The sequence below is a fragment of the Saimiri boliviensis genome, chromosome 1 (genome assembly GCF_048565385.1).
Source record: "Saimiri boliviensis isolate mSaiBol1 chromosome 1, mSaiBol1.pri, whole genome shotgun sequence".
NCBI lineage: Eukaryota > Metazoa > Chordata > Mammalia > Primates > Cebidae > Saimiri > Saimiri boliviensis.
The window spans coordinates 171294863-171319779 of NC_133449.1; the positions used below are offsets into that span (position 1 = coordinate 171294863).

Consider the following 24917-nt stretch of genomic DNA (forward strand, 5'->3'; position numbering starts at 1 on the left):
TATAAATGTGTGTAGTGGTGAACCAAAACACACTTGTAGGGGAGGGAAGTTGAGTTATGTTGGTAGTCAGGGAACACCTCCCTAAAGAGGTGATCTTTAAGCTGAAACCTTAACTACGTAAAGGAACTGTCCCTGTAAGGGTCTGGGAATACAGTGTCTGAAGGAATAGCCAAATGCTATGGGCCTGACGTGGGACAAGTTTGGTGTGTTTGAAGTGCACTGGTGTGCAGGTAGGTTGGAATGCAGGATCTGAGGGGTGACCCTGTGAGATGAAGCTGAGAGGCGGACAGTAGTCAGGAGGTATAGTTGTCTTGGCTTTAGTCCAGTCCTGTCTTGGTAGAGTGACACAAAATCAGGTTTGAAAGGTTTATGCGCCATCAAATGTCCAGAGGTTTTTTGTTGTTGTTGTTGTTTTGTTCTTAACCTAGACTCAGTGTTGATCTACTTTACTTGGGTAAATGAATGTTTACAAGAAAATGTCACCTGAAGCTTGTAACTAAGACTCCACTCTTTCACCAGTTTCCCTCTGTCCCTTCAGACGGTTGCTTTAACAGTTTGAGTTCCTCATTTTTACTTTCAAAGAATCGGTATGAATCATGCATGGGAGGAACAGGATCATATTTTGAAATGTAACAGTTTTGATATGACATGCTGTTAGTTCAAACGTTGTAATCAGTTGACACCTATAACATTGCTTACTCAAATTTTATCCTAAGACATGGGGAGGCATCTTGTGCTGGAGCTGCTGTAATCCTTTACTGATACTGCTTTTGTGTCTTCTTTCCCCTACTCTGTTTTTCTTCACTAGATTGAGAATGCCAGCGAGGTGCTTATCACTCCCTTGGAGAAGTTTCGAAAGGAACAGATCGGGGCTGCTAAGGTGAGAATTTTGCAAGCTTTGGTCTTGGATTTTAGAGTGAGAGATCTGGAAAACACAGCACCTTCTTAAAAAAAATGTAAGAATGTCTTCAGAAAATTGGAGCCCACCTTCTTCAGAAAATCTTAGGTAGAGAACTCTATAGAGCCTAACTTATCAGATCTTTACAGGTGACTGAAGTATGGCCATCTGAGCGGTCAACCCTAGATCAGCCATTCTGGTATTTTGTTACCTAATTGTTTCGTGCTTGTTCATAAATCATCCAAAGGTAGAAACCACACCTTGTTTGTGTCATTATAATAGATAGTTGTATGCTTAGACAATTGCCTATATTGGACAATACATTTGTTTTTGTGGAATTGTATTTGTTGTGGAGGTCCAGGACTTGCATCTTAAACAGGGGCTACCAATTACGCCCTGAGGGTATGGGGACTTTCTTTAAAGGGAGGCAGCTTGTACGTAGGTTGAGCTGATTTTTGCTGGGTCCGGAAATGGGCCCTCTCTTGCTGATTCTTTAAATGTTTCAAGACAAACTGAAAAGCCAGTTTTATGTGAAATTTTTTATTGGCAAATAATTTAAAAATATATGTTACACATTGTGCAGGTCAAAAAATGACATCTGCAGGCCTTGTTCAACCTGGAGATCACTATTTGTTATCACTGACCTGGAAGGATTATAGCCTAAACCTGACTAATTCTAATGTGTTCTTGAGAGACTCCTGTTCCTTTGTAAAAGGTGAATTCTCCAGGGCTCCCTTGTCCTGTAATAAATCACTAGCAGAGCCAGGCGTGGTGGCTCACGCCTGTAATCCCAGCACTTTGGGAGGCCAAGGTGGGCGGATCATAAGGTCAGGAGTTTGAGGCCAGCCTGGCCAATACGACGAAGCCCCATCTTCATGGTGGCATCTGCCTGTAGTCCCAGCTACTCATGAGGCTGAGGCAGGAGAATCGCTTGAACCCAGGAGGCGGTGGTTGCAGGACCTGAGATCTCACCACTGACTCCAGTCTGGGTGACAGAGTGAGACTCTGTCTCAAAAAAAAATAAAGTCTCTAGGAAATCCTAGCTGGTTTGACCTTCAGTAGAGTGTTAGAGGCCACCTGCAGGGAAGATGTTTTCATTGGAATCAATGAAAGCAAAAAGATTTACAACATTTTCTTCCTGGTTTTCCGGAACTGTGAGTCAGTTCAGCTGCAGTCTCTTATGCCATCTGCAGGGGTTTTTGGGCAACACCACCTTCCTACTTGTGTGGATTTTACTTAGTTGCAAAATGAGGTATTCGTTGCCCCTGCAACACACACACACCCGTTAAGTGCATCAGCTTTCTGGAAATAGATATGGTTAGGGCCCACAAAATATGTTGTTTATTCAGGGTCCTTCAGAGAGATGGTTGACTGTAGTTTGAAGGAGGGACCATGGCAGAGACTTTTCTCCCAGTTTTATAGTACTTTTCTACTAATTTTGGTTTACACATTTATAAGGAAGTAAGGAATGTATATATATAATTTGCATGAAGTCTTATTCCACTAAGATTTCATCCAGACTGTGAACCAGCCCAGTGATGGTAGATAATAAACCGTGAACAAACGCTCCCAAACGCTCCTTCGGTTCCTGCAGTGCAAGCCCCCCGGCAGGTCTCCTCTCAGTGGCCTTGGCACCTGTGCCTCCCCAGTCTTGAACATGCTTGGCAGTGGCTTCCAGGGTTTATGCAGAGCTTTGAAATCAAGGCAGAGCAGTCCTGTCTGTTGAGTCATTTTTCAGTAGTTACTTCTCTTTCTGAGCACAGACGCCTCTCACTCTGGCCTCTTCTCTCACCGGCTTGGGTGTTACCGTGGTTACTGAGGAGGCGAGACAAGAGTCTGACTGGGCTCCCTTTGGGCTGGTACCAGTGATCTTAATGACAGGAAGAGGTACTGTCCCACCAAGGGGTATACATGGTGACATATTAGGATAAAATAATTTAAATAAAATAGTCACTTACCAAAGCATGTTTCCCCTCATGCATATTCTATTCCCCCATTCATTAAACCGTGAATAATAATGAATTATTAAACATCTTATGATCATTAAAGAAGAATTGTGATGATATTTGGGTGATTTCTCATCCCTCCGCATTTGTCATTCTTTTCCCCCTGGCATGTCCTCCTATCCATCACTCCACATACACATACATTTTTGTCATAACATTATGTAAATTTAAGAGAAAGCAAACAAGCTAACAACAGATCCACTTCTAGACGATCCAGGGAACAGTCTCAAGAACACTTCGGAGCCAGCAAATGCTCTTCGGCTGGTTTTGGTAGTGGCCAGGTGGAGGTTCTGAACTCTGCCTGTGCCAGCGCTAAAATTGCTTTTTCCTCCTCCTCCACTCTCTGGTGTTGCTTCAGTTGCCATAACAGCCTGTTGCAGAATGCACGGTGTGAAGGCTGCCAGGGAGGAAGACTCTTGGGCATTCTTAGGAATGCTGAGGAGTAGGGCATCGCCCTGGTGCTTGACTTAACCATGGCCCTAAGTTTCTGTTCCTGAGTTTGAGGAAATTAATTTTTCCTGTGTCAGAGGAACATTTGGAATGCTGGACTCTGCAATAAGTATAACAGGCATAAGAGTAGCATAAAGAGTGAGTCTGAGCCAGACCACCTGAATCCAAATCTCACTTCTGCCATTTGTATGTAGACTTGGGGAGGTTACTGACCCTCTTTTTGCCTGTTTCCTGATCTCTAAAATGGGGTAATGATAAAACTTGCCTCAGAGAGTTATTATGAAGAAGTGAGTGAACTCATATCAAATGCTTAAAACAATGTCTATCATATAGCTACCTGAACACAAGAACAATGTGTGTTACGTAGTCATTTGATGCTAGTGATTATATTTGATACACACAATTCATTCATTGAAAAAATATGTGAGAGCTTACTCTGTGCCAGCATTGTTCTGTGCCCTGATATTTGGTGAAGAACAAGGCAGATGTGGTTGCGTTGCTCATGGTGTGGCTGGGGAGAAAGACGTTAGACAAAAAGAGATAAATAAATACATAATTTCCAATTGTAGTAGGGTCTTGGGAGGGTTACCTTCATGGCACATGGGGCATAGAAAGCAGGTGCGTTCTTGGTAAGAAGGAAGCAGGTTTAGGTGATAAGCTCACCCCTGTCACCACCATTGCTGGTGTTTATTGAGCACTTCCCATGCGGCAGGCACCCTGGTAAGTACTGCTTGTGGTTTATTTCATTTATTCCTAGAAATCCTTTGGTGGGTGGGTGGGGGGGGGTCCTTATTTTTATTTTGTTATATGGTCTTTGAGCTGAAAAAAGAAGCCTGAGCAATTATTTAATCATCCTCAATTTATAGTTGAGGAAATTGAGTCCTGGAGGGGGATGGTGATTTGTTTCTAGCCAGTCCATATTGAGTTCGGAATATATTTTAGGATTCTAACTCAATCCTTGACTTAACCACCCCCCAGTAGACTCTCTGAAAGGTGAAAACCATCTTGAGTCCTGACTAATGGAGTAATACCACCCTCCCATCTTAGGAACGTTATCTAAACTGCAGTACTTTTTTGCTGCAGAGGTCTTATTGCTATTTTCTCAGGACAGAAACGGCTTCTCTTTCTCCTTCTTCTTTTCTCTAACTTTGGCTGTCCTCTTAAACATGGAAATCTGGAAGCACGAGTTGCCAGAATGTCCCAGAATGCCAGTGACTCATGTTCCCTGGCCTTTTCTCACCTCTGGCCAGCTGGGTTGTCCGGCATCAGGGTTCTCCTTTTTGGGGTTGCTGATAAGGCTGGTTGGAGTGGATACGTGTGAACAGCAATTGGAGTTGGAGCCCCAGTTCAAAGTTGCTGGTTTCTCTAATGGAAAAGAACTGCTTGAGTCAAGTTTCTTGCCTGTACCCTCCTCAGATTTGAAGGAGTAATGTGACTTCAGGCTTTTCCTTCATTTGCTGCTGTATGCTTAATTGTTCTTGGACTAGAGTAGTCTTTTAAGCCAAGCTCAGATTCATAGAAATGGATATATGTCAGTTAAAATCGATATGTGATTATTCTCTCCACTCTGTGAGCATATGCCAGATGAGTGGTATTCTGACAGGTGGAGCTTGTCAGGGCTCTGGGTGATGGCTTCTTGCTCAGAGTGTCCTGCCCCAGGGCATTTGCACTTGACTGTTCTGCTCTAGAAGGCTCTTCTCTACTCCTATATTTAACAGGTAGGCCTCAGCTCACATCTTCCTTCCCTAAAACATGTGTTTCCTGGGTGCCATATCTAACGAATCTCTGTGACCACACCCTGCTTATTTCCTTTGTAGCACTTGGCAGCAGTCTATAATTGTGCTGATGATTTGTTTACTGGTTAATTGTGCTTCTCCTACTAGAACATTTCTACCATGAGGGTTGGGACCATTTTTGTCGTATATTTCTGGTACGTAAAGTAGAGCCTTGCACAGAGAGGTTGCTGATTTTAAATTTGTTAAAGGAATAAAGAGATGTGTCTGAGCTTCCTTATTTAACCAGAAAATATTTTTCCTCTTCTAAGCCCTGAAGTTGCAGAAAAACATCCCTATGGGTTTGGGCTCCACATGAGTCAAAAGCAGGAATGATGTACCCAATTAGTAAATTCGATCCTGTGTATCAGCCCAGTGCCAGCCTTCTTCCAGCCTCCTTGCCTGCTCTCCCCACTGGAATGTGGAAGGAAGGCAGACTGCCTGTGGCAATCTGTCTCAACTGTGGTGGAGAACATGGGCTTTGGAGGCAGACTGTCCTGGGCTCAAATCCCAGCTCTGTCACTCTCCATGACTTTTTACAAGTTCACCTCTTTGGATCCAAGTTTTCTTACCTGTTAAATGGGTGACAGAAATAGAACCACAGTGACCCAGTGATTCAGTGGTGGGGAGCAGGGATTTATTTGTATATTATGGTAATTATTTTTCATTTTGAAGGCAATAATACAGGCTAATAAAACAATTTCTTAAAGAGAAGAAAAAACTGTTACCCCGTTACCATATTACAGATATTTTCCTATAAGTAAATTCCCACGTCATTTTTGTCCATAGGTAGACACACTCTTTGTAGGTAGGATGTATCAAGTTTATATAATGCTATTACTTTTCTCTCTAATTTTCCAGTGACTTGTTATGCTTATTAGATGTTCCATACTTTATTTATGCCAAACTCTATCCTTGGCAATGATGTTGCTGCTGCTGCTTTTATTTTTGTTTTGCTGGCATAAATGGTACTGTAGTAAACACATTTGTGTGAAGATAATGCCATTGTTTTGAATTATTCCTCAGCTTAAAGATCTGCATGTGATATTAAGTGTCAAGAGGTATTTAGGCTTACATACCAAGAAGCATTTTTTGAACAGTATTAAGGCTGGATCTAGCCTTAGGATAGGCTTCTCTCATTCAAACTGTAAGAAGATCTTCCTTCCTTGATGTTAGCTTCATAGGTACCCTCACTGCCGCTGCCCGCCCCCACCCCCCACCCCCCTGACCTTCTGGCGTTGAATATCCTTGTGAGTTAGAAACTAGAAATTTCTATTTCACGAAGTTCTTAGAGGGAGAATCTCAGCTTTGCCACCATTAAATACTGGTATTTACCTCATTTCTGGCCTTGTAATGGTGACTCTCTGTTAGACACTCAAACCCAGGGGGCTGTTGATGGGTGGCTGCGGGATTCAACGGGCATCACCTGAAAGGTAGGAGCCGAGTTGTCATCTGTGTTCTGTGCAGAAAGATCTTGAGAGATGGAGGCTGCTTTTATTCCTGAAACATGTTACTTTTTTCTTTTTCTTTTCTCCTTTTTTTTTTTTTTTTTGCCAGGAAGCTAAAAAGAAGTATGACAAAGAGACAGAGAAGTATTGTGGCATCTTAGAAAAGCACTTGAATTTGTCTTCCAAAAAGAAAGAATCTCAGCTTCAGGAGGTAAGAGACTTTATTAGTATCCTGAATAAAGTGTTCAACTTGTACGTGGTGCTTTGGATATGTGCTGCTTGCTCTTTGCTGGAAAATCTTAGGGTTAGAAGGGACCTGGGAAGTCAGGAACTTGCTCCTGATCTCTCATCCAATGCCTGATGCCTGGACTGCCTTTGTGTCCTCCCATCCCACTGTGGCCACCCTTTGTAGCTTTCTAGCCTGTCAAGGTGGAACACACTGCTGGCCGAGATGACGTCCTCCTTGTTGGGCTGCCCTGATTGCTAGATGTCTTCATTTCAAACTGCTGTTTCTTTTCCTGTTTCTCTCATTCTTGACCTGAATTCTGCACTCTGTTTACCTTTTGACTTCCTGCCTTTTATCAGTGATTTGAAATGTTGGCATCTCAAACGTTTTGATTATCCTTCCTTAATATTATTTTTTTTTCATTATTTCAACCAGCCCTTGACATTAGTCTTCTTTCTTTTTTTTCTTTTAAAGTAGTGCTTTCTTTTCCTGTATATGTTTTGTGCTTTGGTAATGTTGTTTCAAAAAAATTCATTTCTTAAACTTGCTCTTGGTTTTTCTGGGTGTGCATGGTATCTTTTAAAAGGTAGTTCACTTGGAAAGAAAAATGATGGAACCATGGCAGCCATGGAGCTGTGACTATTTTTATTTAGTTCATGAAGACTGGCATGTTAAGGGAGTTTATGCTTCTTGGAGACAGGGGAGTTTCCTAGTGGAACCCCAAATTTGGCTTGAAAAATGTCATCTCATTTAACTGAACAATTTGCTCAACCTCTCTCATGATATTTTTGTGAAAAGAGGCTCCTGTGGCTTCCAGGTTGACCCTTGATCTTGAATTTTAATTCTTTTTGAGCAGATACCATGCTTCTGTTAGGTGAAAGTTCACATGAGGACAGTGGAGTCAGAGGTTGAAAGGTTGAAGTAAGAGATGGTAGAGTTCAGTCCCCTCCCAACCACAGTTGGTTACACATCTTGGGATAGGAATGTGGTGTTCTCAGAACTCTGCTTTGAAATGAGTATTTAATCCAGTTCTTAGAGTAGTGATGAGGACCATTACTCAACAGCAATGACAACTGTAGCAACAAGTGTTTATAATGGGCTTTGCAGATCAGTTCTTGACCAGCCAGCAGACAGCACTGAGTGTTTGATGTGTGCTTTACAAAGTAGAAAATGCTGATTTATCCTTGAAGATCTTGTGGCTGAGTAGGGAAAAAGAAGCTAAAGCAGAGGAAGTGTTTTCTGAAGGGGCATAGCTACTCAGGTAAATCTTGTCAAATGTGATTGAAAAACCTTAAAAAAACAACAACAACAACTTATTTTCATAGGGTATAAAGACTCGCAACTTGACAGGAGGATATAGGCACTACCCCAAAGATGTGGATAGTCCACGATAAATATGGAATTCTATTTAGAATCTGTCCTGATACCCTCACTTTTTGGTTATTCTTCTGGCATCACTTGGCATTTTAGGATTTGGAAACTAATGTATGTTTAAAGAAAGCCTTTTTGGGTGTGCTTCCCAATGACCAGGTCGGTCCAGCTCTCCACATTCTAAGCAGTTATAAATTATGGGTTAGATGACTATGCACCATTAGTACAGATACTCAAGAGTATTCAGAGTTGAGCAGGTGTGTGGGTTTTTCTAGCACCTGCTGAATTTGGGAGGCCCACAGCACAGTTACCAGTAGGCACGGCATTCCCTAGAACAAAGCTGCTTCTCCACCAGGTCCATTCTCTCCATGGCCAGATATTGCAGACTTGGTCTTGAATGAGTCCAACATTTTCTTATAGGGCCCTAAATGCCCTCTGAGTTACCACAGTATAGGGACCAGAACACTGGGCTGGCAGAGAAGATCCTGGCTTCAAAACCTGTTCTGCCATGTATTTACCCTGTGACCTGGGGCAAATTACTTCAACTCTGTAAGCTTTATTTCCTTTATTTGTTAAATACTCATGAAATACCTGTCCTGCTTACATTATGAATGAGAAGACAAATACAGCTTCTGCTCAAGTATAAGGTATTTTATATTTAATGTAAAATGTGTAAATATCCTTATGATTGCCCTATTCTGTTCCATTTTCTGTTCCTAAATTGTATGCCACTATTCCTGACTCTGCCAGTCCTGTATTTCAGTGGATATTTTCCATTATGTTCTTTTATTACGATCCTTTATGTTCTTGCCTTTGACCTAGTCATACCTTCTAAGTACTTTGAGTGTAAGGATTGGGTTGCAGATCTTGCAGGTTCTGGTCTGTTCTCAGGCGTTGCTTTTTAGTTGTACCTGAACTAAATTAAACTGTATAAAAATCTAACTCAAAAACAGTAAAAATGATACTACCACTGCCACTAACCACATCAATAACAGCAATAATATAGGGAAACATTTGTTGAGTGCATGTTTATGGCCCAGGTATGGTGTTAAGCACTTTACGTGGGATCTTCTGTAATCCTCACCCTAAGAGGTATAGATGTGGTTATTGCTCTGTTTTACATCTGAGGAAACTGAGGCTCAGATATGAAAAATAGCTTGATGGTAGCAAGTCAACCCCAGCACCTGGCTGTGCAGCCCTTTCCGTTCACCCAGTTTGCTTTCTATGTCTCTCTCTGGGGAGGGATGTTGAGGCTGTCTTGCCTGCTGACCATTGTTATTTAGTGCCAGTGTCATGACATAGAATTGGAGATAGGGAAGGACCTTAGTGATCGACTTTTTTTTTTTTTTGCTTTTGAGACAGAGCCTAGCTCTGTCACCCATGCTGGAGTGCAGTGGCACTATCTCAGCTCACTGCAACCTCTGCTTCCTGGGTTCAAGTGATTCTCCTGCCTTAGCCTCCCAAGTCGCTGGGACTATAGATGCCCACCACCATGCCTGGCTAATTTTTGTATTTTTAGTAGAGACGGGGTTTCACCATATTGGCCAGGCTGGTCTCAACTCCTGACCTTGTGATCCGCCCACCTTGGCCTCCTAAAGTTCTAGGATTACAGGCGTGAACCACTGCGTCCAGCCATTTCAACTTTCTTGAATTACATTTGAAGGAACTGAGTTTCTTGCAGAGGTCAGGTGTTTTGCTGAAGGTATTCATATATGTAGTGATCATTTTCTTCACATTAATTAAAAATTCAACTTTTAGGAATATTATCGAACAACTGGTACACCTCTGATGAAACCTTCCACTTTGATTGTCCAGTATCGTTCCCTGATTGCAGAGTTCTGCACTGGATGCTTTTAAATTCCAGCCCATCCCTAGATCCCTGGAAGTAGAAACTATAGGGCAGTGATGTGGAATGACACTGCCATCTAGTGGATAATATTAAGAAAATGTGTAGTTTTGAATGGTAAAAAAGCTTGCTTTGAAAACAGTAGTCATTCACTCAACAAATACTCATTACATGCTTCTGCAAAAGTCTGTCAAGGCACTGGGTGTTTTGTAGAAAGTGAAATGAAGGATCTTCCTTCATGGAAATTACAATTTAGGAGGAAGTGTCTTTTCCAAGAAGCACAGAATAGTTGATGGATTTAGACAAACTGGTAGATTTATAGCTTCTCAAGTGGCAGGCAGGGAAACGGTCTTGAGTGTTCTGTGGTGTGGGTTGGAATTCTGGCTTATAATTCTATTGCAGGGAGCCCAAAGATATGATGAATTCTGTGGCCCACACCAAACAGAGGCATTGGCAAGAGAAATACAACATTCCACTTGAGATTTCTTCTTCCTTTTCATTTGGAAATTCATTAAGTTGTGCATTTGTTTCTTAGTTCTGGGTCATTGCAGAGATGTGCATTGGGTGCTGAATGATGGCCACATGGAGATCAATTCATTCATTCTGCATGCATCTGTTTAACATTTATTATGGGCCAAACACCATCGTGAGGACTGGCGGAGAAAATGAAAAAAATAGACAAGGTCTTTGTTCTCATGGACTTTATATTCTAGTAGGCAATACACAAGAAAAGAAAGAAATAGGCCAGGTACAGTGGCTCATGCCTGTAATCCCAGCACTTTGGGAGGCCGAGGCAGGCAGATCACTTGAGGTCAGGACTTTGAGACCAACCAGGCCAACATGGTGAAACCCCGTCTCTACTAAAAATACAAAAAAAAATTAGCTGGATGTGGTGGCACATGCCTGTAATCCCAGCTACTTGGGAGGCTGAGGCAGGAGAATCACTTGAATCTAGGAGGCAGAGTTTGCAGTGAGCCGACATCGTGCCACTCCACTCTAGCCTGGGCAACAGAGCGAGACTCTGTCTCAAAAAAAAAAAAGAAAAAAACCGAGAAAGGAATAGATAAGAGTTTAAATTGGGAGATAAGAGAGAGATTTCCTGGTAACCTATTTAAAATAATGTAATCAATGAAAGCTTCTCCTAAAGTTGTAACGTTTAAACTGAGCGCAGAAGGAATGAGCTAATGAAAGGCCAGGACAATCTTCTTCACATTGTGAATGTGTTGTAAAATCACGATTATTGGGTCATGAAATAGAGTAGGCTAAAATAGAATAAAAAATATGAAAGTGCATTTCACTTAACAATTATAAATGTGTGTTTATTGAGTCATAATATAAAAAAGTATTTCTTACTGTATGTTGAAGTTAAAATGTGTATTTATCTAGAAGAAGAGGTTTTCAGGCAGAAGGAGCACCAGGTACAAAGGTTGTGGGAAAGAAAGGGTTTGGAGCATTAGAGGATAGGAAGGAGACCAGAGTGGCTGGAGCTTGGTAACAGTGGGTTAGGATGGGAGGAGGTGAGGCTGGAGGGTTGGGCAGATTATACAGCGTCTTCCAGATTATAGTGGAGGCCCTGGGAAGTCTTCGAAGGGGCTATGAGACCATCTGATTTAGATTTTAAGGTAGATATTCTGGTTCCTGGGTACTGAGTGGATTGGGACAGAGGGAAAGGATGAAGACAGAGATACCAGTTAGGAGAGAAGTGTAGTAGCCCAGAGATGATGTGGCTGGTTTAGGGTAGAGCAGGAAGTGAAGCCCTGTGCTCTGAAGTGCCTGGGGACAGTAACTACCAACATGCATGGGACACTTTCCAGTTTTCAAATTATTTACATTATTTGGCCCATTTTCTCTTAGAAACAGCTCTATGCAGAAGCAAGGGCTGATGTTGTCTCCATCTTCTAAAGATCAATGCCTTGAGCAGGTCTCACCACCTAGGACATGGTAGAATTGAAGCTTGCGCTTGGGCAGCTCTCTGATGCGGGTGTCAATTCTGTTTTCCTCATAGGAATTTCCTTCTGGATCCTTCATCCCTGCATTTGCAGATTTTCAGAATGATGTCTCCTGTTTTTTCCCCTCCACTTGCAGTATCAATTGGCAAACCCAGGCAGGGAGAAGCTTTGAGATGTATGGGGTGGTCAGGAGTAGATGCATCTCTTCACATAAGTGTGTTGGATTTGCGCTACAGGGAGATCAAAGCCTACAGGAACACATGAGACTTAACAGCAGGAGCTCAGCTGGAAGGCATATCAGCCCGGTTGTCTAAGCAGCCACACTGTGCTGAGGGTTGTGGTGGTGAGTAGGATGCAAGATCTTCTGAAACCTGTCTCCAAATAAAGTTTCATTAGTGCTCAGATCTCTCCTTTCCCTGCTTGGGAGCCTTAGAAAATGCCCCTAGTCTCAGCCTCCCAGGTTGGTTTGATCTACCAGTTACTCAGCAGACTGGCTTTTTTTGTTTGATTTTGTTTTTTAGACAGAGTGTCTCACTCTGTCCTCCAGGCTGGAGTGCAGTGGCATGATCTCAGCTCACTGCAACCTCCACCTCCCAGGTTCAAGAACTTCCCCTGCCTTAGCCTCCCAAGTAGCTAGGACTACAGGTGTGCCATCATGCCCAGCTAATTTTTTGTATTTTAGTAGTGACAGGGCTTTACCATGTTGGCCAGGCTGGTCTTGAACTCCTGACCTTGTGATCCACCCACCTTGGACTTCCAAAGTGCTGGGATTATAGGCATGAGCCACCGTGCCTGGCCCAGACTGGCTTTTGAGTGTCAGAATGTCCATTGCTGACAGATCCAAGATGGCCGATTAGGAGCAGCTCAGGATTGCAGCTCCCAGTGAAAGTGCAGAGAGTGAGTGGATTCCGCATTTCCAGACAGATTTTTGTTGCCCACAGACCAGGAGATTCCCAGGTGGAGGAGCCCCACGGGTCATCAGCATGACTCTTTTGGCCGGCTTGGCGGTTCTTAATACAAAACACACGGGACTGGGTGCCCTTTTAGCTGGCGAATGGAGCTCTGGGAAGGCAGAGTCGCCTATTCAGCTGATTAAAAAGGGGACTGAAGCAGCGAGCCAGGCCAGGAGATTCCCAGGCAAAAAAGCGCCACGAATCTCAGTGCCACTGTTTCAGCTGGCGCAGTGGGTCACTGCACGGGAAATCACACAGCAGCTCTGAATGAACAATGGAGCCCACAGCTCAGCACCTGAGCTCCTATAAAGGACAGACTGTCTTCTCAAGGAGCTCCCTGACCTACGTATACCCAAAGAGTCACCTCATAAAGGAGAGCTCAGACTGAAATTTGGCGGGTATTTTTCTGGGACAAAGAAAGCAGATGAAGAAACTGGTAGCAACCCTTACTGCTCTGCAGCTGCTGCAGGTGATCCCCAGGCAAGCAGGGCCTGCAGTGGACCTCAGCAGTTCTACAGCAGAGGGGCCAGACTGTTAGAAGGAAAACTAAGAAACAGAAATAACTTCATTATTAACAAACTGGACGTCCATTCAGAGACCCAATCTGAAAGTCAGCAACTACAAAGATGACAGGTGGATAAATCCACAAAGATGGGAAGAAATCAGTGCAAAAAGGCCCAAAACACCTGAAACCAGAATACCTCTCCTCCTACAAGGGATCACAACTCATCAGCGAGGGAACAAGGCCTGATGGAGAATGAGTGTGATGAATTGACAGAATCAGGCTTCAGAAGGTGGCTAATAAGAAACTTCTGTGAGCTAAAAGAGCATGTTCTAATCCAATACAAAGAAACTAAGAACCTTGAGAAAAGATTTGATGAGATGCTAACGAGAATGGACAACTTAGAGAGGAATATAAATAAATTGGTCGAGCTGAAAAACACAACACGAGAACTTCACAAAGCATGCACAAGTTTTAACAGTCAAACTGACCAAACAGAAGAAAGAATATCAGAGATTGAAGATCAATTCAATGAAATAAAACGAGAAGGCAAGATTAGATAAAAAATGGTAAAAAGGAATGAACAAAGCTTCCAAGAAATATGGGACTATGTGAAAAGACCTAATTTATGTTTGATAGGTGTACCTGAATGTGACAAAGAGAATGAATCCAAGCTGGAAAATATTCTTCAGGATATCATCCAGGAAAACTTCCCCAACCTAGCAACACAGGCCAATATTCAAGTCCAGGAAATACAGAGAACACCACAAAGATATTCCTCAAGAAGAGCAACCCCAAGGCACATAATCGTCAGATTCACCATGGTTGAAATGAAGGAGAAAATGCTAAGGACAGCCAGAGAGAAAGGTCAGGTTACCCACAAAGGGAAGCCCATCAGACTTACAGCAGATCTCTCAGCAGAAACCCTGCAAGCCAGAAGAGAGAGTGGGGGCCAATACTGAACGTCCTTAAAAGAACTTTCAACCCAGAATTTCATATCCAGCCAAACTAAGCTTCATAAGTGAAGGAAAAATAAAATCCTTTGTGAACAAGCAAGTACTCAGAGATTTCATCACCACCAGGCCTGCTTTACAAGAGCTCCTGAAAGAAGCAGTACACATAGAAAGGAACAACCAGCACCAGCCACTCTAAAAACATACCAAAAGGTAAAGAGCATCAATATAATGAAGAATCTGCACCAACTAATGGGCAAAACAGCCAGCCAGCTTTAAATGGCAGTATGAAATTCACACATATTAATATTAACCCTAAATGTAAATAGACTAAATGCCCCAATCAAAAGACACAGACTGGCAAATTGGATAAAAAGTGGCCCCATTTTTAAAAGGCTTCCAGCTTAGTTGGGGAAATAGCAGATATGGTCAGGTAATTTTTAAATCAAAACTAGAGAAATTTGTAACTGTAACATGGAATGAGAAAATTGGACTTTGAATGCTTTAGGACTAAATGTTTTAGTCTTATCAAATTCCTCTGTTCCTACTAAAGATTAGCCATGAATTCTGATGTGAAAGAACTCATGACTTTAGTTAAGGCATTCTATCGTCTAGCAGAAGTTTCTGCAATAAAGGAAATGTTTGATAATCTGTGCCATCCAATAAGATAGCCACTAACTACATGTAGCCTTTGAGCCTCTGAAAGGTGATTAATGCAACTGAGAAATTAAATGTTTAATTTAATTTATATTAAAATAATCACACACAAAAAAGAAAAGATACTCAGCATCATAGCTCATTAGGGAAGTGCAAAATAAAATCAAATTAAGACACTGCTATACACCTTTTAGAATTGCTAAAATAAAACAACTGATAATACTACATGCTGGTGAATCTATGGGACAACTGGAGCAAAACTCATGTGTTTCTGGTGGAAATACAAAATAAGATAGTCACTTTAGAAAACAGTTTTCAAAAAAAAAAAAAGAAGATGAAATTTTTATTTTAGATTAGCCTGGCAGAGAGGTGCATGCCTGTGGTCTCAGATACTTGGTAGGGTAGCCTGAAGTGGAAGGGTGGCTTGAGGTGAGGAGTTTGAGGCTGCACTGAGCTATGATAGCATCACTGCATTCCAGCCTGGGCAATAGAGCAGGATTCCCGTTCTTTCTCCCTCTTTGTCTCTCTCTCTCTCTTTCTTTTCTTTCTTTTTTTTTTCTTTCTTTTCTTTTCTTTTCTTTCTTTCTTTCTCTGTCTCTTTCTTTCTTTCTCCTTCTTTCTTTTCTTCTTTTCTTTTCTTTTCTTTCTTTCTTTCTTTCTTTCTTTCTTTCTTTCTTTCTTTCTTTCTTTCTTTCTTTCTTTCTTTCTCTGTCTTAAAAAAAAGAGAGAGAGAGAATGCCCATTGCTGCAGGAGGAAGTTGCTAGCATGAGGGACTTGAATATATTCTTTTGGGGTGTTTTATAACATCTTATGTTTTACCAGAGTTTGTAGTTTTCTCTTAATTTACTTATTTGACTAATATCTCTTTACTATGCTGTAAGTTCCATGACGGAAGTGTTTTTTTGCTCATGATGGTGGAATGGATAAATGATTTGCTAAATTCTTAAGATGTCAAAGTAGCATATTGTATTTGGTATAACGGAAGTAAGGGTCTGTCCCAAGTTTCTTCTGCAGAGATTTTGACAAAGGAACACTGAAAGAGATATGCCTTTGGGAGCTTTGTCTTAGTAAAGGGCATTATAGAACCATTTCTGACTGTGTCGTTTCTAAGGAAAACAGAGTATGTTGTTTCTTACTGGCAGGATATTCATTTATATTAATAATACATATTCACTTCAATGTTTTGTCATTGAAATATGCTTTCAGTGTAATTATCTGCTTTGAAGAAATGAGTTGACACAGACACATTTTGGAAAGGTTTAGAGCTTTATAGCGAGAGTTGAGGTGCCTCCCAGTGTAGTGTCTTGTATCTCCATGCATGGAGTTTCCCTCTGGATGCCAGATCCTAGATCAGTGATTTAATTGTACTCACTCATGGGCCTGTTTTAGACACACAACTGAACAGAAAGAGAAGTGAAATTGAGAGGGAGTGTTGAAATTTCCCTGCTTGGAGTAAACTGTTATCCTTATAGAAGATATTTGAGACTTGTGTGAACATGGCCTTCTCTGAGGTTCCCTGCCCTCTGACAGCTTGTTTAGCTCGTTAGAGAGGCCTGGATGAGGATGTCTCTGCAGGATTTCTTTTTCATTGTAAGAATCTCTCTCCTGCGGGGCCCAGGTTGCCCCTGGTATGGGGAGACAGTGGAGACTAGTGGTTTCAGGATGATCCAAGGGCCTTAGGGCAGATGCATCAGGACAGAAATCCCAGCTCTGCCTTATACTAGCTGTGCCACCTTAGTCAGGTTCTTTAATGTCAGTGGATTTTATTTTCCTCTTGTGTGTTAGAGATACAGATAATATGTCTTTTCTAGGAATTTAGTGACGATTAAATAATTGCAATTAATAAGGATTAAATAAGGTAATGTATGTACAGCTGTAGGCATGGTTCCTGGCACAGAGTTAGTGCTCAGGTAACCGTTATCATTATTCTTATTTCTGTTAGATTTGATTACTTTTAACATGCAGCATACTATTGGGCTAATATGATGTCCATTTGGCTCACCCACTTAAACTTTTTTATTGATATATAATAATTGTACATATTTATGGGGGCATGTATGCTATTTTGATACATGCCTATAATGTGTAATGATCAAATCACCTCCAACATTTGTCATTTCTTTGTGTTGGGAACATTTCTTATCTTCTAGCTATTTTGATATACACACTGTACAGCAGTTAACCCTAGTCACCCTACTGTGTTATGAAATACTAGAACTTATTCCTTTTATCTAACTTATTTTTGTACCCATTAAACCACCTCTCTTCATCCTTTCCACTCCTTTCTTAGCCTCTGATAACTATCATTCTACTTTCTACTTCCTTGAGATTCACTTTTTTAGCCCCTACATATGAGAACATGTGACATTTGTTTTTCTGTGCCTTTGCTTGACATAATGACCTCCAGTTCAATCTGTGTTGCTGCAAATGACAGAATTTCATTCTTTTTTATGACCGAATAGCAGTCCATTTTGTATGTGTATATTTATCCATTCATCCATCGATGAGCACTTAGGTTCATTTCATATCTTGGCTGTTGTGAATAGTGCTGCAGTAAATGTGGGGGTACAGGTATTCCTTTGATATACTGATTTCCTTTTCTCTGGATAAATACCAAGTAGTGGGATTGCTGGATTATATAGTAGTTCTATTTTTAGTTTTTTTGAGAAATCACCATACTGTTTTCCATAATAGCTGTACTAATTTACATTCCCACTGTCAGTGTGTAAGAGTTCCCTTTTCTCCCCATCCTTACCAGCATTTGTTTTTTTAATCTTGATCATAGCCATTGTAACTGGGTTGAGATGGTATCTCATTGTGGTTTTGACGTTCATTGCCCTGATGATTAGTGATGTTTAGCTTTTTTTATATATCCTTTTGCCATTTGTATGTCTTCTTTTGAGAAATGTCTGTTCAGATCTTCTTTCTACTTTTTAATGGTATTATTCGTAGTTTTTTTTTTCTGTTTTTTGAGTTCCTTGTGTCCATTTACCTTTTTAAACTGATAATCTCTCTCTCTCTCTCTCTCTCTCTCTCTCTCTCTCTCTCTCTCTCTTTTTTGAGACGGAGTCTTGCTCTGTTGCCCAGGCTGGAGTGCAGTGGCGCGATCTCGGCTCATTGCAACTTCTGCCTCCCAGGTTCAAGCGATTCTCTGGCCTCAGCCTCCTGAATAGACGGGATTACAAAGCTTTTTTGTTTTGCTTTTTTAAAAAAATTATGTATTTAAGTTGTATAACATGATATTTCAGTATACTTTTGCTTAGTGAAATGGTTACTGTAGTTATTATTATTCTTCTGTGTAATGCTATTTGATTTGTTTTTGAAAATTATCTCCAGAGATTTTTTTTTCTTATGTGCTTTTGGAATGCTATCCTTGGGTAGTGACTTGATTTTTCTCTTAAATTCCATCTTGTTTGTAGGCAGACAGCCAAGTGGATCTGGTCCGGCAGCATTTCTATGAAGTATCCCTGGAATATGTCTTCAAGGTGCAGGAAGTCCAAGAGAGAAAGATGTTTGAGTTTGTGGAGCCCGTAAGTAGATATTCAGGGTTTAATGGTGTCCCCATACATTCATCCCTCATTCTAACCAGTAGTAGATTACAAAATGCTCTAAGTTGTTGATGAAGAGATTGAGCAGCCCTGATGCTGTGCTTTCTGTAAGTATCAGTGCTTTGTCAACCTAGCTGCCCTGGGTTCTTCCCAGCAGCCATTACCGTACAACGCACAGCAATGGAGATGGCGCGTCCAGCGTTCTTTCCTTCCTCTAGCTACCTGGTGATGTGCCATATGATTTTCAGGTGGACAGAGTGGAAATGGGAGTCCAGAGGGGAGGAGTTCTTTATCTTGTCGTGAAATAGTGATTACACCTTAACTTTCCTCCTCTCTCCTACCCTTCCTCTCTTCTTCAAATAATCCAGATGTAGTAGTCACCCAAAGACATAGTACCTCTCTCTTTTTCCCTCCTGGTTCAAAGCCCCTTCTTACCCCATTCAGGTATTAAAAGATACTATATGAAGTTTCTCACATGGATTTCTTACATGGGTTTGTTATAAGTAGAGCAACATAGAGACTCTGCTGAGTGGACCATGATGTAATTTGGACTTGGACAGTGTCCCAGTGAACATGAAAATTGCATTGTGGGAAAAAGTCTGACTTTAGTTTTAGCCCACACCAGGATGGTTGTGGTTTAGTTTGGACACAGTGACACTCCTCTCTGTTGTGTGTGGCACTGGTGTGGAGAATCCACAGCAGGAAGACTTCAGGGAAACACGAAAATAGTATATGTACCTCAATTTAAAACTCTCGCAGACCATGGATTTTCCAGCCAAAATGCAGCTTCTGGTTTAGACTCAGGCCTGGCATCTCTGTACAAAAAAGATTCTCTACCTAGATTTAAGAAAGGGTAATTTATCTTCCTTCCTTCCTTCCTTCCTTCCTTCCTTCCTTCCTTCCTTCCTTCCTTCCTTCCTTCCATCTTTCCCTCCCTCCCTCCTTCCTTCCTTCCTTCCTTTTTCCTTTCTTTCTTTCTTTTCTTTTCTTTTCTTTTCTTTTCTTTTCTTTTCTTTTCTTTTCTTTTCTTTTCTTTTCTTTTCTTTTCTTTTTCTTTCTTTCATTTTGAGACAGAGTGTTGCTCTGTCGCCAGGCTGGAGTGTAGTGCTGTGATCTTGGCTCACTGCAGCCTCTGCCTCCCTGATTAAAGCGATTTTCCTGCCTCAGCCTCCTGAGTAGCTGGGACTACAGGCACGCGCCACCATGCCCAGCTAATTTTTGTATTTTTAGTAGAGACGGGGTTTCACCATGTTGGCCAGGATGGTCTCAATCTCCTGACCTTGTGATTCTGCCTGCCTTGGCCTCCCAGAGTACTGGGATTAGAGGCATGAGCCACTATGCCTGGCCAAGAAAGGATAATTTTCTTAAGCAAATAAGAATAAAACTATAAGGATGCTACTGCTTCTTAAAGTGAAAACTTCCTAAGACACAGACACACTACAGCAGAACACCAGGAAATTGAATGATAAATCTTTAGGGATTTCTTTTCTCAAAAAAGAAGGAAGGAAGAGGAGGAGGAGAGACAAAAGGAGGAGGAGGAGGGAAACCCATTTAGATCAGCAAAGCTATCCAGCTGAGCCCAGCCTAGCTGGCTGAACCTTACAGATGTGTGAGAAGTAAACATCTATTGTATGAGGTTTTGTGGATACCATTCAACAAAAGCCAACAGATAAAATACCTGACTCACTAGGTGCACCTACTGAGACATCAAAGTGGATAGCAAAATACTTACCTCAAAAAAGCTGGATGTGTCAGTCAGAAAAAAAAAAAAACATCAAAAGCAGGCAAATTTGGAATAATACTAATCAAAGTACACATAAAGATTATTAGAAATGCAGTGTTCTTTTTCTCTAGAAATTCTGGCAAAAGCAAATAAAAATAATGCTAAAGGCAAATTCTATGTGACAGCATTTGAATTCCTGGACTACCTGATTTTAAATCCCAACGTAGCCAATTACTAGCTGTGTATTCTTGGGCAAGTTATTTCTCTGAGCCTTACTTTCCCTATATACAGAATGGGGATAGTAGTATCATCTACTTTATAAAGATGCTATGGGGATTAACTGTTATCCATGTGAGGTGCTTAGAACAGAACCTGACTAGAACCCAATAAAAAGCAATTGTTTTTTACTTTATGAGAAAAACAGTGAAATGCCACTATTATTAACAGGGCCTACCTGTTTTAATATAAACAGTTTTGGTAGATGTAAAAGTATATATTTACTGGGTACCATAGAAAATGCTGAAAACCCAGATGCTGTGACTGAGGGACTCAGCCTCACTGGGGGAAGCAAGATGCATGCAGTAGAAAGCTAGCCAAGGTAGCGAGCAGTTCAGTGACACTTGGACAGGATGGATGCTATAGATGTGCCAGAGGGATTTAAGTGTATAACCATTGCAGTGTGCAGATGTTTTTCGGTTCATACAGTGAGACATCTGGAGAGCTAATGAAAAGAAATTTTCAGTATGTTAGGACAAAGAGAAAGTAGTAAGGATTTGCCCAAAGTTAAACTAAATGCTGAGAGGCTGGAAATAGGATTCAGATGTTTGGCCTTTACTTTTCTATAGAAGTTCTTGTCTCTGCACACCAGCTTCTAGGCAGGTCAGTGGCTTCAGAAGCTGAGGATTGGGAGAAGGTATTCATACAGTGAAAAAGCTGCTGAGGAGATCAGCTATTCTCGGTGTTAGACATGCAAATTCTCAGGCTTCACTCTAGACCTGAAATTTAAGGGAGGGGCCCAGTAATCTCTAGTTGAGCAAACCTTCCAGGTGATTTAGCTGCACATTTCAGTTTGAGCCACTGGCCTAGATTATACAAAGGAAGAGCGTGAAATAACAATTGATGATATTGGCTGAAACCACGTCATGTACTGTGCTAAGCACTTTACCTACAGTATGTCAGTTGAACCTTATAAAATCTCTCAGGGTAAGTACTGTTTTTATCCCAATTTTCAGATGAAGAAATGGAAACAAATAAGTTTATTTACCTGTCCAAAGTCATATCTAGTAAGTAGCAGAGCCGGAAGGGTCTGACTCTTCATCTCCGTGAAATACCATTTGATTGCTTACAAGTGGAAAGGAAACCAGTAGGAAGTCTGTTGAACTCAATTGCTGGGGTGGCTATTTATATTTGATGAGTTGGTTGTAGTCAAGGGAATCTTCCAGTCAGTCAGGTACGATGCAAATTGACTGTGTTCATTTGTTTCTTGAAGTAACTTCAAGTACCAGGATATTACTGACCTTCAGAAAAAAGAAACAAAGTTGTGGTGTTCCAAGGAATTAAAATCAGACTTCTGGGATCTGAACTATGTATGTGTATATTTGCACTGGAAGCCTTAATTTTCTTGTCACAGTACTAAATGTTCTTGGGCTTTGGATTGCAGGTAATGACATATTGACTCCATGAAGGTGAAGCCACGTTCCCTCTGTTCCCTGAGTTTCTCTAATTGAAGGTTAGCTAGTGCCGCAGAGAACTCATTCTCCATATTCATTAGGCACTGCGTCCTCTGAGTTTTACATCCTGAATGTTTCTCGGTGCCATGTCTCTTCTTCTCCTTTCCCTCTGTGTCTGTTCCATTGCAGATCTTCATTCTTTCCTTTGGACTTTGCATTCTGTCCTGGGTCTCCCCCTTCTCCAGTTTGGCCTTGACCAGAGTGCATCTTAACACATCAGTCTGATTCTGTCTCTCTCTCTCTCTCTCTCTCTCTCTCTCTCTCTCTCTCTCTCTCTCTTTCGTTAAGAAGCTCCTGACAGCACTCCTGTGCTAAGCCCATTAAGTGGATGATCTGAATTAATCTTCACTGCAACCCTGTGCAATAGTAAAAAAAACACTGTTATCCTCCTGTCAAAGATGAGTTAAAGGGAGTTATGTGACATAGCCAGCCCAGCTTTTCATTACTCTGCTGGTTGCCTTTCACTTTGTTGCCTGTGTGGATGACTCTTGGTAGCTGTATTAGTTTGTTAGGGCTGCTGTAACAAATTACCACAAATTGGGTGTCGTAGAACAATAGAAATCTGTTGTCTTCCAATTCTAAAGCCTAGAAGTTTGAAGTCAAGGTTGTGGCATGCTTCCTCTGAAACCTGCAGTGAAAGGCAACATCTTTTTCTCCTTCTAGCTTCTGTGGTTTGCGGTCGTGTTTGGCATTCCTTGGCTTATAGATGCCTTCCTCCAGTCCTTCATCCTCATGTGGCCATGCATGTCTCTGTGTCAACATTTTCACCTTTTCTGAGGACACCAGCTATGGCATCCTTATAAAAGTACTAGGGCCCACCCTGATGTCCTCATTTAACTTGATTACCCATGTAAAGACACTATTTCCAAGTAAAATCACCTTCAGAGGTATTAGCACTTCAGCGTATCTTTTTGGGGAGACACAATTCAATCCATTAAAATAGGTCTGTTCTATGAATGGTGACAACCCAGAATGATGCAGCCAGCATTAACTTAGACAATTAGATTTTTGCTTTTTAAAATTGAAAGAAATAAATTATAGGTATGTTGTCAACTGGGAAGTAGGAATAGGTTTTGCTTATGGTTATTCTTTTAGGATAACAAGGATGGAGGAGGAGGCACAGGAAGGCGGGGAATGTCTTTTCTTTGTCAGGCTGTGATGTGGTTGCTCCGTGGACAGCTGACCCCTCTTATTTGATAACCAGGAGGGACTGCAGCAAGCTCTTCTTCCTTGTGTTTGGATAGAAGCATTTATTTGAAGCGGACAGCTCCCTCATCTCTAGAGTCCTCTGGGCTTCATCCTGCCCCCTGAGGAGTGGACTTTCACTTCCCACTTTGTATAGTCCAAAGGTTCATATCGTGTTGGGGTCGGGGACAGAAAAGGTGCTGTAAGGGGAGAAGCAAGGGGGAAGTGGGCCAGAAATAGCAGTATCTAAGGAGTCATTTCCCATAGAAAAATGGGCAATCCAGGCAGGAGACCAAAGGAGGTAAAAAACAGTAAATATTAGTAACTCCCTGCCTTTGGGCAGCACTTGTGGCTATGCCCATGTGGCATCTTAGTGAGCTGTTTGAGAATATTTAATTACCCTGAGCAAGAGAGGCTCTGTTTAAGAGAAGGATAAATCAGAGTTAATAGGAGGAGTGACCTTGGAATTAGCTGCTTATCTTCTGTGTCATTCTCAAGTCAGGGGTGGTGGCGTACCTTGGAAAAGCACTGGGGTAGGGCGTTCGCAGACAGCAGGGAGGGCAGAGATAAGAAGAGGGAAGATAGATTTCATGGTGAATGCTGGGACTAGGTTTGGCAGAGGCACCCCTTCTCCTCTATAGTTGGTACCATCTAGAAGGAAAGGTATGGGTCTTCCTCTCAAAAAAGTATTTTGTATTGAGTGAGCCCAAAGCCTTTGGCCGTCTTTGAAGAAAAGCATTCATTATCAGTCTCTAGTGGCTCGATGGGATTTAACACTCATTCACTGATTTATGGTAAGGGTCGATATATGGTGCCAGTAGATAGTTTTATAGCCAGAAGACCCAGTAATGCTCGCTCTCCCACCACGCATGAGAATCTAAGGGGATAGACTGGGAGGAGACAATGGCAATGGGCAGTTAAGGGCTATATTGTCATAATCTGAGTTTTATCTTCACAGTGTCCAGCTCTTTGATTAAACTGGGCTGGCCTGCCTGCTGAGTTTAGGTTGAGTGCTGTATACCTTTGTGCTTAGCATTCCTGCTGCAAACAAGGCAGAGCAGGGGGAGGGTGGGTAGGAAGACATTCCTTTGCCGTCACATATTAGGGCTGCCTCTCAGAAAAGGAGAGTTAGGTGAAAATAAGTGGGATGGGATTATGTTTAATAAGTAAAGGTATGTTCATTTAGGGACTGAAAAATCTCAAGACAATAATGTAAAATAAAGCAAATGTGTCTTGGTCAGGGAGGTCAGAGTGGACCCCTCAGACAATGTGGGTCAGCCTTGAGAAGCTGAAGTGAATGGGATATCTGTGGAGCTGAGCTTATGACAGAGGTGAGCTGCTGGCCTTTCCTAAATCTTGTTTGGGCTTTTATTATAAACCTTTCTTCAGGTTGAAGTTTGGAACTGAGGGAAGATGTGTAGAACCTGAGAAGGGGCCAGGAAAGCATAACAACGGTGAGGTTGGGATGTAAGCTCCGGGAGGAAGGACCATAGGGACGTTGTTTATTTAGTTTGGAGAAATGAAGGCTGGCGGGGGCTCAGGGTGGGGACATTAATAGTTTCTAAGTATATGAAGGCATGTGGTGAGCATTGTGGTGAATAGATGTTTTCACCATTCACTAAAGACAAGACTAAACAATGAAACGGGCTTACCTTTTAGCCTGAGGGATTTAATTGAGAATTTAGGGAAACCACCATAA

The 24917-nt window shown here is 41.7% G+C and overlaps 1 protein-coding gene across 9 annotated transcripts in view; it reads left to right on the forward strand.

Moving 5' to 3' along the window:
- The window catches only part of ARHGAP26 (Rho GTPase activating protein 26), a 509638-nt gene that overhangs the window by 134170 nt on the left and 350551 nt on the right, over window positions 1-24917 (forward strand). For all 9 annotated transcript variants that reach the window (XM_074381099.1, XM_010338421.3, XM_039467604.2 and 6 more), the window contains exons 4-6: window positions 809-880; window positions 6684-6785; window positions 18452-18562. In XM_074381099.1, coding sequence (XP_074237200.1) covers window positions 809-880; window positions 6684-6785; window positions 18452-18562 — 285 coding nt within the window. The remainder of the gene's footprint in view (window positions 1-808; window positions 881-6683; window positions 6786-18451; window positions 18563-24917) is intronic.